Source organism: Dermacentor andersoni, chromosome 4 (genome assembly GCF_023375885.2).
Source record: "Dermacentor andersoni chromosome 4, qqDerAnde1_hic_scaffold, whole genome shotgun sequence".
Classification (NCBI taxonomy): Eukaryota; Metazoa; Arthropoda; class Arachnida; order Ixodida; family Ixodidae; genus Dermacentor; species Dermacentor andersoni.
In genome coordinates, this window is record NC_092817.1 from 158,809,551 (window position 1) to 158,824,070 (window position 14,520).

The window sequence follows — 14,520 nt, forward strand, 5'->3', positions numbered from 1 at the left end:
CTAAAGGGTTAATTACATCTAAGAAGTTTATTCAGACAGATTCCTAAAGCTGGCCGTATCGACAAGTGCAAAGTTGGTAAAATTACAGTGTGTTGCTTGATCGCTTGCCGGTCTCTGCTGTTACAAGTTTGCTGCTGTTTTTGCACTGCGTCTCAAGGTAAATAATTGAAATCATTGTTAGTAAAGTTTGTACGTATCCCATGCAAGGCAATTGTCAAGGCAAGCTTTTTTATTTTAATGCGTGCTATTCTCCTCCCCCCTCCCCCTTTTTGTTCGGTATTTTCACTGCTTTGCAGGTATGCTACCGTATTTACTTGCATAATGATCGCACATGCATAGTCATCGCACCCCTGAATTTCGTCGTCAAAATTAGTTTTTTTCCTTTCCCGCGCAACCTGAACTTGCTGCAGCGATATGTTGTGTGCCAAGTCAAGTTAATGATGATCGTGCTTACCATCTGTCGAATGCTGTCGAATGCTACGTGAACGACTTTTCAATGCATACCAAGCGGGTTTGCACGCACCAAACATTCTTAAGCAGATGTCCCATTTCATTCCTTTCATCACTTTCCACACTTCCATGAGAGAAAAAAAGCTACTACGAAACTTGCCTTGGCTTTATTATTTTTAGGCTTTGGAATTGTTGGGGTCAACAACAACAATAAAAAAGGTGCCTTTTGATTCTTCTCGTCTGAACTCGTCGGCACGCAACAAATCGCGAGCAGCAACAATAGTAGCCGCGTTGACACTGATATGTTACAAGTGTACCCTATTCATACGCCGACGCTTGTAACACAGCTATTCGCCCACCCTTAGCAGAAACTGCCGTATTAGGATAGTAGTAAAGACAAATGCCGCAGTTTTCGCAGCATGCCCACCATGAGTTTCTATGTCACTGGCAGCTATGCGTGCCCATCTCTCTTTCTGCCCCCTCAAAGTGGACATGGCTATGTTATTGCCGTAAACTTACGATATTAACAATATTATTCATTACTGATACGGAAGAAACTGTTTCAATGCACATAATATACTCGCAAGAAGAAAAAAAATCATGTTCGGCGCGTTCAGCCTCCACTACCGACCGCCATTTTTGTTTTGGTGTCCTGCATTGTTACAGCGGCAGCCGCCTGTTTGTTGACCTGTTGTCATCCTGCAGCAAATGCAGGCTTAAAAAATTTTTTTTCTTTTTGCGGAAAATTTGATCCGTGTAATGATCACACCCCTGAATTCGCATCAATTTTTTTTTACAAGAAAGTGCGATCATTATGCGAGTAAATACGGTATTTCATTTCACACAGCCTCTCTATCGCTTTGGTATGTTAAACACCAATAACCAAATTTCGCTTGAATTGGCAGTGCCAATTACGTGCCTTGGTCTTAATTACCAGCTCACCCACATGTATGATATGTATACGATGTGTATCATAGCAGGAGTAACATTTTGCACTCATACCTCTCCCACCAGGCATGGCTTTCTTCCTGACCAGAGCTTGCGGCTTGCAGAACGAAATCAGCCCTCCAGCAACGCCGATGACGACGACGACGATGACCACTGATGCAGAAGGGTTGAAAATTGTGCTTGTTGGCACATAACGAGAATACTTGGGAGCCGCGCGAGAACGCGGGACTGCACGCTGTGTTGTCTATTCTTCACCAGTATTTTCGTGCTGTTCCCCAAGTACCGCCGGCCCCGTCGTCACCTGAAGACCGTTTCCATTTGCTGTTCACAGCAAGCAGGTGGCAGGTTATTTAACTTATCTGCAGTTGTGGCGGCACTGAGGCGCCAGAGCAGCATCGGTAGAAAGTCGAGACCAGACTGGCTGCAGCGCAGAGCTACATTTGCCCTCATGGGATGAATCCGCGGATCGAGCGAACAGCAACGCAAAGCAAGTGCTCATGCCCGGCTGCCATGGCAACCATGTACCGCACTTGTTTGAGCATTTGTTGCTACAGGAATGGTCTCCCGTTGTTTCCTGGTGTACTGTGCACATAACATTGTAATGGTATGTGTACAGATGTGTTCGACATGTCTGTTCGGCAATATGGGTGGTGGCTGCCTTGGCCCCCCGTTCCGTTTCTATGGCGTAAGGCTAACTTTACTGGTGACGAAGTACACAAGAAGGTACTCGGCGAAGTTCCTCAAGTTTTCACTCCTTGAAGTGGTTCCAGTGCCGCCATGCGGCTGTACTTGCAACTCAAAAAGTATTCATCGTAATGCATAGTAGCTGCTTTAAAACTGTCACTGCCAATCATTATTCACAAAAGCTTCATCGGATCCTGTAAGCATAGCTGATTTGCCCTTTAAAAAAATTGGTGATAGTGTAGCTAGTGCTAAAAGTAGATCGCTTGCCTTGCTGGACAGAATAGAAATGGCAGCATGAAAATAAAAGTAAACAAGAGAAGCTCCATACTGTCATTCGTGCCAGGTTTTTCATATCATGCAGCAACATTACGGGGTACCTGAATTGGGACCACTGAAGCTATGTGTGGCTTTGTAAGCCTTCACCTTTTCGAACTTCAAAGCAGCAAGCCAGGCTCGACCATTCTCATCCAGTTGGTTAGCACAAAAGCAGCCTTGTATTCTGAGCCAGAAAAAAATTGGTAAGCACGTTGTAGAACTGAAAGGGTCAGAGGCAATGTCATACAGGATGTGGGTTCAAACACTCAAAAATTCTTTGTTCACCATCAGCCATACAACTTGGGTCAGTCATGCAGACTGAACAGCCGGCTCGTGCCCAGACGATGGTGGGTGAACAAAGCAACCGTGCGAGTTATAGAACACCAGTCGGCTACATCCCCCCCCCTCGCTATGGCAAGCCTACTTTTCTTCTGCAGTTCAGTTCGTGACTGCATTTAAATTTCCATTGCAGCACTCAACAAGATCAACTTTTATTTTATTAATTAGTCGACTGGGTATGTGCGATGTTTTTCTTTAGTACTTCTGTACTAGTACTTGTATAGGTTATGCTGTACAAGTGCTGTATGCTGTATAAGTGTAAAGCTTTACACTTCCCTTTGTTGGCTAATTATTTGTCCTGGTGCAGAGCATTAAAGCATTATTAAACTAGGCTGGCTTGAATAGCACCTGAGCTCTTCAAGTGACTCGGGTGGTAGAGCTGTAAACTCTGTCTGGCTGCAGGAAAACTCTGGCTGCAAGAATGCAATCAGCTGGATTAGTTGTATCATTACATCACTTAAATACAATATGAGCTGTACTTAATCTCACCCATTATGTGTCACTGTTTTGTACTTGTACGGGTTTACTTTGCACCCTAACATTGGTCGTGGTCTGTGGCTGGCAAAGGCATCAGTATTGACGCCTTGAGAAAGAAGAGCTTGGTAATGTTGAGCATCGATGGTTTGTCGGAGGCATATGGTTGCTTATCACCACGTTTACCCTATTTTGACAGTCCCCTAAATGTAACACATGCGCAGTTTGTTTTATGATTTCAGTTCAAGAAAATGATGTACACCCAAATATACCGTAATGCACTCGTGGTTTTATAACAGAGTCACATGGCTCTGATTTTCGCAATCGGACAGGGATAGGGCCACCTTTACAGAGACAGCTCTATTATCTCGTGTATGGACCACAACATGTGGTCCTCTGTACATTTTGTTGCATTTGATGGTCCACGTTTCTTGAACGACTCTGCAACAGTCACGAATGGGATGGTGGCCCACACCAGAAGTACTTTACTACTGCAGAAGGCCAAGAAGGCAAAAACACTTAGATTGATAGCTGCAACCTTAGCATGTAAACGAACGTTCATCGCAGCAGTATTGTCAACCCGCATTAAAACTTTTGTTGCCATCTTGCAATGACAATGGCAATGATGCTGGCTTTGATGGTAGCCAACAGCTTGAATGTACTTTCTGTTTTGTCTCTGATTGTAACGCACGAGCAGTTTTCAGACCCGTTTTTCTCGAAAAACAAAGATGCATGTTAGAATTGGGTGAACATGGTATTTCTGTCTAGTGTCTCTTTAAAGCTGCACTGAGCACGTTTCCTTGTCATGTATCCTTGGCTCTAATATGTGCAGATATGAGTAGCCGAATGGCTCGTGAAACACGCCAGTAATGCCCCTACAGTGTAAAGGGCACTACGTGACCTGGCTGACATGTCAGCATGCACCATGCATGTGATTGCTACAAAATGGTGAAAGAGATTCAAGGAAGCTATGAAATGATTGTGAGGGTGAGACTTGTTGACGATGTTGGGCATGTCAACTTGTAATGTATTCCTTTGTCTTAGTTTGCACGCTGTAATTATTTGTTCACTTCCATCTTGGGCTGCCAGGCTTACGTGTGAGGCCTGAAAGCACATATACTGTTAAGCAGGCTTGTATTTGTTGACCATTGTATAAAAAAAAACACACTATGTGAAAGTTACTTTTGCACCCTTCTGTAAGGTGGTCCGAAAGTAACAAAGTAAAAAAAAAACTTTTCATGAGAGTCATATAGAGCGTACGAAAATACCATTTTCACAGAAATGCTTAGAAACATGATTTATTTATAACAAAAGAAATTATATTCTGATTAATTTCATTTTATCAGCAACTTCACTTTGTGTCACAACAGCGCTGCCGCTCTGTGAGAAATCTAACTACAAATGCAAGATTTTTTTTATATTTGAAAAAGAAGTCGTGCTTTTTTGTACATTTCTGTGAAAAGTGCATCTTGCTACATCCTATACTTTTCAAATTATTGAATTTTTAGAACTACTGTTACTTCGGATCTTAATGTCCATGGTGAGTGTGCCTTCTTAATGCTGCGATCGTCTCCCACTGCACGAATTTGACAGTGTTCATATCACGTCAAGTAGTCACGAGTGCATAGGATGCAGGAAAGCTTTCATTATTTCCTGAATCTGAATTAGACTATATCGAACAAAAAATAAGTGCAAATGGGCATAGTACATCGGGATCCCTAGCTTGATGGTATCACTAACATTGTAGGTTGGAAGGCAGGGCCACACAATTGCAAACTCATACGAGTTTTGCGGACAAAAACTACAACTAAAATTTGTACATCAGTGTGTGTTAGCATGGCAATATCTAATTAGGTGCAGCGAAGAAACTGCAGTGAATGCTGGGTTTTTATTTTCTGATAGAATCTATTCAAGGGACCATGCCAGAGGTAGCAAGTTTTGTCTCTTCTTCAACGCGCAGAGCTTCATTTTGGCGTGAGAAACTTAATTCTGATCCCATGATTCTGGTGTCTCACCTCGTTATGTGAGCTGTGGGTGGCTTTCGTGATTGTCTCTCTGGTTTTCATAATTGGTCGCAATACAACGCTTCATTTCTGGTCAACCTGAGCTGTGCATTTCAGTTTTCGTCTGATATCCTGAATTGGGTGCAAGTGATGCAGTAACCCTTTCTGTGTTATGTAGCACTGGGTTCTTATTTGCTTAGCCAAGTTTTAGAGCACAGCTCATAGATGGCCGTTCCTGCTTTGATCGTCAGTGTAACTGGCAGAACGAATGAGTGCACCAAAGGATGAAAAAAAGAGGGCGGTGATGGAGCGCAGTGGAGGATCAAAGGTGGCGACAACGAAGAAAGCACGAGGGGGAGGGTACAGCATGAGAAGGAGAGTGGAGGAGGAGAGTATGGTGAAAGAGGGATGAAGAAAGGGGAGTGCCGCATGCGACGTGCTCGATGCTGATGACGTCATTACTAACTCGTGGCAAGTGCGTCCATCGATACAAAGCGCTGGCGTGGGCGTCGGACCCACTACCCATGTGCTACTTGCACTGCCACCACTAGAGAATGCGCTCCGTGTGAGCCACGTGTACCTAGGTTCACGCTTTCTTTCTGAACAACGAGCGACGCAATCGGTAGAAATGCTTCATCTGCCGCTGCTGCTAAGCACGCTGTTCGAGGAGAGGCTCTGAGTCGCTGCCGAGCGGTCCCTGCTGTTCATGTCCAAATTCTTTGTCTCAATATATCGTGAATTCAAAACACCTTAACAGCTGTACTCAAATTTCGCGTTAGGGATTATTGTAATCGTCGGTGAATTTCTTTCTTTGTGTTGTGTGAAAATTTGTGATTTTGTTGTTTTTACACACTTCGGCGTTGCATGTTCAGTTTTTTATAACATTCTGTACGCGCACATTGGTGCTTGCACAGCACCAAAACTGTATCAGATGGTAGGGCTCTTGAAAGTCTAGAAATAATGCAGTTTTCTGTTTTACCTCTTATGGAACATACAACTATTACGAGGCTAATCTCCTCCTTAATTGCACGTGATCATATGCTGCTAAGTGAGGCAGCCGGCTTCGTGGAATCTGGATTGTGACTGATGAAGCGGAATGCAAATCGTTGTTGCATAAATGCACGTATTATCTTACGAAACCTTCACGAATGTCCGATTGTGCAAGGAGAAGAAAACAACAGTCAACAAGTGCCGTATAGACTTGTGTAAGAGCCGCGACCCCATCTTGGCAGCCCAAAATCTGGAGAAAAAAATTTCCATCGGGAAAGTAATCGTGTTCCGTGGCCCTTTGCTGCGCACGGGCATTGGCGAGTTTTTCTGCGCCGCGTACTTCTGCGTGCCGCTACTAGATAGCCAGATAGCCAGAGTTGCACGTTGACCTCTGATGCAATGGCTCATTCGGGGATTCGGGTTGTGCAAAAGTCACCGGCTGCGCTGGCACCATATTGACTAAAAGGTTCGATCCCTTGGAAGGGCTGCACCTCGTCTAAATTGTGAAAATAAAAAGAAAGAAAGTGCGGCCCTCACTGTGAGAGCATACCTGCACAGTATGAAAGCCTGTCTTTCACACCTTCCTTTGCCTAGCGTGGTTTTTACTTTGAAGCTGTCTCCAAACAAAAAGGCCAGGTCCCTTCATGAGAATGGTCCTTCATGTGAAGGATTGTCACATTTTAGCTATTCGTGTACCAAACTTGGTACATTTATGCAATTATTTATGCTGAGAAACCGTAAGATGATTTTAATCAGTTGGTACCATCGTACTGTGCCCCTCAATTTAAAGAACTAGTGAAAATTATTTGTGCATAAATTTTTTTTTTTTCAGGTTCTTCATGATAGCGTATTCTGTGCAGTAATTGTTTCAATGACCATTGAGCCTATGAATTAAAAGTGAAGTTTTTTGTCATGCAAATCCTGCTTTTAAAAAGCATACGAGAAAAACCTCTTTTGGGCAAGAACAGGTGGCTTTATCACAGTGTTTCAGTTTCTAAGTCCTGCTTATGCAACAAAACTGTAAAAAGTATGCAAAACTGGATAAACTGGCATTTTTCTCTAAATATTACAACTGATAATTTGTACTGCTTTTATAAGCTTGCAGCTGTGGCAAGCTTAAATGCTTTTCTCAAAGCTGGCCTTGCATTAATTATTAGGCCTTACTGCCACATTGGTAAACACCATTAGGAGTAAATAACAAAATGCATAATCTGTAGTCAAGTCTGAGCACTCAATTTTAGAGCCACTGACCGACAGATAGGCATGCTTCGTCATCCTAAAGCTAGCTTTCCTGCAAGCCAGTTTGCCAGGCAAATGGCATAGTCGGTTTTGCAGTCTGCAAGTAGGTACATGGCTTTGTGCCTTTTGTGGGACGAAAAATATAAAGATGGTTGTCACAAAAAATCCATATGCAATGGATGGTTACGAGCATGTAGAACGTGCACTTGATCTTACTTGAACGACGAACTGCTTATACCATCAGTCGCACAAATGTGCAATGCAGAGAAAAACACTCCTGTAAATTAAGAAACGGGCTTTAATAACAAACCTTTTCGTTAGAGTGGTTGGCCGTTGACTGGCCGCATTAACTGATAATATGCCCAATATTCTGATAGGCTGGAACCTGCTTTTACAAGCAGCCCTAGCATGGAGCACATTTTTATGAATATTGGTGCTGGTCTATCACACCATCAGAATGTACCTGCATGCATAGAGAGGATTGATACCTCCTGATGTGGCATGCCCCGTCTATCCGTCATGTTGAAGTTGATTGTAGTGTCCAGTAGAGTGCACAGGCTAAGGGTGTGCTTAAAGCTATAGACTGATCCCAAAGCAAGTTTCACTGAAGCAAAATGTTGACATCCATTTCCAAGTGTGAAGCCACAAATGAAAACCATGCAATTTCCTCGGAAAGAAAGCTTTGCAGGTGAAAAAAAAAAATTCTTTCCTGCTCTGGGTGTCAAACTTGGCAGCAATGGTTTTCCAGGGCAGTTGCTCTGCGAACAGAAGGTGTTATTCTGGGCTGGTATAATGCAAGGATTTCTCTTGCTTGATTCTGTGCCTCTCTTTTCATCCACCATATGATCGACTACCACTATTTATTTACAGTCACACGATCTCAGTGATAAATTTGGTGGAGCACAAGAAGGAATAGCATTGGGATAGAATCGTGTTATCCCAGTCCTGGACACTGTCAAGTTCTGCCATATTGTTGATTTTGCCATCTTGTCAGTTCTGATTGCCTCGCTGCTTGGCTACGGCCTCTCCGATTGGCTCAAAGCCCCAAGATGGGAGAATTTTATTACACGGCCGAATTTCACAGTAACCAAAATGGCACCCATAGATAACCATGAGGCGACCAGGTGGTAGGGTGAGAGTGACTAATCAACAACTTGTGAGCACAGGATCACTCAATAAGCAAATCAATTTGGTGGAATTAAAAAAAAAAAGGCAATGAGTCAACATTCGTTTCCTGTCATTGTAGTGCTAACACGCCAGCACTTGGCAAGTTGTATTTGCCTTGAATTTGATTCTCGTGGACACTGTGACGATTGTGCCTTAATCCTCAATGTGCACATGTTGTTAGTGGTCATGTAGTTCATTCTCTTGTGCCCCATTGTGATGTATGTACGTTACATGCCGTGACTAGGAAAGGTGCATTATGGCGAGCCTGTGAGGTTTTTTGACTGGCACAAAGAACTTTTGTCTGGCAGAACCTTGCTTGAACATGCCTCAGCACACAACATGGAGCACACATTCTGAAACATCATCTCTCTCTCCCTAGAGACGACTGATTAAGGAATCCGTATTTTCCCATTTGCTTACGACTTGTTCATGTGCAGCGCCATGTTGGCTTGGAATTGCACAGTGCTAGGCTTGCCAGCATAAGCTTGACCTAGCTTCAGGAGATCTTTGTTATGCTTGTCACCTAACTTTGAAGTGATTAGAATGTGCACAATAAACTTTGATTACAGGCTTTTGTCACCCAAGCCAGAGCCTTTTCATTATCAGGGTAAACATGCATTTATATTTGTCGGTGTGTTAGAATTCCATGTATGGGGATTAGAAGAACCCACTGAATCCTTCCTTTCAATGTTTGGAGCCGGTTGTTTTGTAACCACACGCATACTGCACATTTAACAGCAGTCCTTAGGAGGAAACAATGTATTATTTGCATGTTAAGGCATCTTCGTAATATCGGTGGTTTTCTACCGGCATGTCATCACATGATACCATGTCAAAGCTTCTATGTCTGTTTAACCTTGTTCCTTATGTACCTGGGAGGCAGTTTTTAAAATGAAGTGTTGTAGTGTCATGGCAAGAACTGCATTAAAGATTTAATTGCTAAAGGAAAATAAAGATTTCTGGTGGAGCAATGTGTACTGATATATTTATTGAAATTTCGCATTGTTTTCTTGCATACAGCATCTCTCAGCAACCAGTCATGTTGAGAATAATAGTTCACGTTAACAAAGGCTCCTAATGAATCAATAAACGGGTACCTACGTATCCCCGAGTTTTGTCCCTGCTCATTAAGTGAATTATAATGTATATGAATTGCCTAGCTCAGTTCTTTAAATTTTCATGGGCTAATGTAGAGTTTGTTAATGCACACATTTGAACAAGAAAATGAAACGCAGTGGATTTCTCGAACCTTCTAGAATCACGACCAAATGTTCAATGAAGCTGTCTCTTTCAAGAAGCTATATTAGTAATGTTTTAAGTGCCTGTAATTAAATGATAAATTTAAACATTACTAGTCTGTGACCTATAATATGGCTTCTGTTGCCTAGAAGACTAAATTGGTGTAACATTTTGTTGTCCCTGGAAACCACGAAAACGTACTACTTAATGACGCTTGCATAACGCCTTTGAGTGCTGCATTAATTTAGTGAAGTAATGAAAGAAATATTTGTGATGGTGGAAAAGTCGCCACATGGTCATTGTTATCACAATTTTTGGTTGCACTTTCACAAGCACCACTTGCTCGTGGCAACTTGAATGCACTTGCGGCTTGCCACGTATTCTAGACCGGTGTGGCCTGACAAAAATGGCAAGTCTTGGTGGTCACACTTTTAGACAGACTGTCTACCGAGTGTCTGTGCACTGTGTAATATATGCAGTACATATATTGCGTGATAACTAGCAAGGCACAGTCTTTGTTAACAGTATATTGGCTATTTTGCCTGTGACCACCGTGCCAACTACAAGCTGTTTGAAGTGAAGGAGTTGCTGTGGGTATGCGTCAACGAAGTCCATGGCCCTGGGTTTTGAGAACTCGCATACTCACCGTGCAGGCATGGAGTGTCAGGATAGATGGCCATATGAACCGCAGCATGCTGCTGAACAATTGAACAATATATACAGTTAAACCTTGATATAATGTACTTCAATTAAACGAAATTCTCGATATAGTGAAATATCCTAGATTTTTATAATTTCTCTCCGTGAAACACCACGAATTTCGAACTCTTAACATAACGAAGTGTGTTCATACATGATTTCAATATAACGAAATTTAACTGCCGCCGCGAAGGATCGAGGCAAATGGAAACTACCACGGTCGCAGGTGGTCAAATGGCTGAATTACAAGCGGTTGCTGGCGAACCTCGCAAATCGCACACCACTCGAGAGAGAGCAGTCGCCGAAGCGTAGCAGCAAGATTCTGTTGTGCCATGTTGTGTATAAGTCCACATGCGATATGATGCTATGGCACCCGCGTGCCCTACGTTATGGGTGTTAAAGTGACCAAAAAAGAATGGCGGTTTGATGCGCATTGGCTTCCTGCGTGAGCGGATGGGCGAGCGTGCTCCAACGTGATTCAAGCGGGTGGCAGATGAACGTGAGCGGCTGAGCACATTTTAGAGTGATAGCTCTGCTACTCCAGGTGCAAACCCAGAAAATGACTGGTTCCGTAAATCTGACCTTCAAATTTGGCCGAGGTCAAACTGGGGCTTAGCCTGCCACTACCGGCGACTACTGCACCCGCTGCGAGGGCGCCCATATCTTGGAAGCGATCTGCGATGAGGACAAAGTGCACAGAGTGCTGGTAGCTTCGTATGCGTTGTGCTTTCGATGCCTAGTTCGTGTTGAAGCGAGACGTCACAATTTTTTATCATTTACCTCATAAGTATGGTGGTTCGTTATATTTTCTGCAGCCACTACGACGGGTGGGGGGAGGGGGGGCACCCGAATCATGTTGAAACACGCCTCCTTTTTCAAATGCAAAACAAATGGCTTCTTTGATAAAGCCTTTCAAACAGCCATATATATGCATGGAAGATAATCATCAACAGCAGGAGCCCCAAGGAAGTGGGCCTCTTTCAAGACAAAGCCATCACACATTGCGCGCATTGACACATATGGACGCAACTGCAACAGAAATGGCATGTTCGGTGATGGCGCCGGGTAGCCTTTCTGGCATTGGCATCCAACGTCGACTGTCATTTTGTCAAAAATAATTTCGAACCACATAGGCATTCCATGTAGCGGAAGGAAGTTACTGAACTAATTGAATTGCTCAAGGTAAAATACGTTGGAAAAATCCTAAAGCACAACTTACACACAACCTACAGACATGATAGCGTGGGATTGTAATTTAAATATACACGAAAACAATTCTGTTACGCAGAAACTCAAGACACAAACCCCTTTTCCAGCATTTGTACCATTCATAGAGAGATCATAGCCTCTGAGATTTGCACGCGCCAATGTCAGAGGCCATAAATCAGCACACCCTGTTCCTTGCAACACCTCCAGGTGGTGCTCGCCTCCGTCGCATCTTTACGCTGGGCTGGACAAGTTTTGAAGTGAGGGAAACTCACAGTAAAATTGATTATAAAGAACGACTAAGGAATATGGAAGAAAGTAAACGGGTTGGGAGAGTGTCTAGGTATTTGTACAGCGAAAACATTGATTCACAGTGGAGGAAACGAACTAGGAAGCTTACTGGCAAGTACGCGGCCTGTATGGTCAGCAACAAAGAATGTCAAGCGGAAAGTCGGAGAGGCTGAGATAATCTCATGGGTGGCGGCAATGGAAAAGAAACCTGCCATGAAGAACTACTTAAGAGGAAAAAACGAAATCAGGAAAGAAAATGTATGATAACTCAAAGGGAAGCTCATTACTTTTCGAAGCGAGATCAGGGTGCCTTAGAACATGCACTTATAAAGCGAGATATAAGAAGGAAGAAGCATGTTCTTGCTGTGGTAAAGCTAGGGAAACGATGGAGCATGTTTTATTAGAATGTGAATATATCTGCCCGGCGGTCGATTTAGGCACCACTGGCCTCCTTGAAGCTCTTGGATTCAGCGAGAGCAGGAGGAAAGTAAACATGTCCGCAACAGAGATTAGTAAAAGGTAGTTGGAAGATTGGTGGAAGAAAAGTAGGGAAATGACAAACAATGGAGGCGTACAAAAACAGAGTTCACAATATGGGTTCAGAAACTTATGGGAATTTATTCATTGGGGGTTTTCTTGCGTTTCTTTTTAAACACAGGTAGGACATTAGACGATATAATAGCTAGCAAGAGCTTGGTGGCACAATCCACCGCTCTGTTTCAAATGGGATGCTCGTAACGTCCATCCATCCGTCGCTGCCCACACAAGAACACACGAGGCCGCGTTTCTACCAGAAAGAGGGAAAGAAATTGGAGGACGCTTAAGCTTCGCCTTTAAGGGTGGAACGCGATACCATTCAAAGGTCCCTGACTGCTTCTCGTGGTTCCGCGGCAACTGCAGCGTTTGTAACCGTAATGTTTACCGGGGAACGCTTGCGGCGAGTGCTCGAAGGCGGCCTTTCTGGTCGAAGCGCCTGTCTATGCCTCAAGTTATGCCTCAGAATTATGTTTTTTCGTATAGTAAAATTACAATCCGAGAGCAATGATGTTTGTAGGTAGCATGCAAGTCGTAGTTTACGATTTATCTACATATTTTAGCTTGAGAAATTCGATTATTTCATTGAATTTCTTTCGTCATATGAACGGCCCGAGTATGTGTGGTTCGAAAACCTTTTTGTTTATGTGATGTCCGACGCCGGTTTTTCTGGGACACGAGCTCCTGAACCGCATCCATCTGACAACGGCGCGTTTAAAGAACCGCGACTTCAGACGGGACGTAAGGCGAAGAAGTGGACAGGACGAGCGGCAACTAAAGCAACTGAGGCTTATTACCACGAACCATACAGCAGCAAAAGGTCGCACCTGCGCGCAGCATGCCTCAATTGACATGCTGAAGAAGATGAAACACACGTAGCAGAAAACACCCTAGATTACTATGGAAAGTGCCAAGGGGCAAGAAACAACTATCACCGGTTAATCGAAAACCGGGTTTCTTTAGGAGAGCAACCGAACACACGTGTCTAGGCCAAGTATACGCATGTGTGCCGCTTCCAAAATTACCCGCTCAAGTCTAGTCTTCCGACCTACAATGATGGCTTGATTGAATTTGGGGTAGCAACCTTTGCTTTCCCTGGCGTGTCTGGGGAGATTGACGCTGCCATCACCCTTCAAGGAGCGGAAATGCTGCCGCAGTTATCATTAATAGATTGGCCAGTTTGGCCAACGTAAACACTGCCGCATCGCAGCCGAAACGTCACGTTCTCGTTTACTCAGGAAATTTGTGCTGTTTTGCTTCTCGAAATCTGCCGGATTACGGGTTAAAAAAGCCGCGATTACATGCAAGATAACTTTTGTGTTATAATCACTGACAATTACACTCTTAAATCATCCGTCGCACAATAACGATTACAAAAAAGGCTCAGTAACTCTTAATATATATTGTCAAATCAAAAAAAAAAAGTCTGCGTCGGCCGGGAATCGAACCCGGGCCACCCGCGTGGCAGGCGAGTATTCTACCACTGAACCACCGACGCCGACAGACGTGAGCTTTCCTGAAACAGTCCAGCCAGCTGTCCAACGTCCGGGTATATCGAGGTCGCCGCAGCTGCGAGCTCATTTCTGCTGCACAAGCACGAAGTATCGTGTTATCCCTTTCTTTGCGCCAGCAATCCACAAGCCACGGCTGTTCGATGATTCATAGACGAAAACACACACATTGTGTGTTTTTATCGAAGGGCCGTGCCACAGTGATTCATTATATTTTAGTTATACTGTCCTCAAAACTAGAGGACTGTAGGAATGTAATGGTACATTTTCTAGTGCATTCGATCTACGTATGTCCAGAGGTGGGCGAATATCAACGTTGTCGAATATGAATCGAATAGTAAATATCGAATATATCGAATAGTGAAACGCAGACGCGAATATTTATTTCAGTATAGTTAGGTACCGTGGTTGTACTGATAGCATAGGCGCCG

General features: G+C 43.6%; 1 protein-coding gene and 1 non-coding gene across 2 annotated transcripts in view; one reads left to right on the forward strand and one right to left on the reverse strand.

The window, feature by feature from the left end:
- LOC126537983 (phosducin-like protein) overlaps window positions 1-9,576 on the forward strand; it is a 40,736-nt gene extending 31,160 nt beyond the window's left edge. The window contains exon 7 of the mRNA XM_050185099.3: window positions 1,465-9,576. Within this exon, the coding sequence (XP_050041056.2) occupies window positions 1,465-1,555 (91 nt within the window). The 3' untranslated portion in view covers window positions 1,556-9,576. The remainder of the gene's footprint in view (window positions 1-1,464) is intronic.
- A 4,429-nt stretch (window positions 9,577-14,005) lies between these two features.
- Window positions 14,006-14,076, reverse strand: TRNAG-GCC (transfer RNA glycine (anticodon GCC)). Its single transcript has one exon. It is a non-coding gene; the product is annotated as a tRNA-Gly (tRNA).
- Window positions 14,077-14,520: the final 444 nt, after the last annotated feature.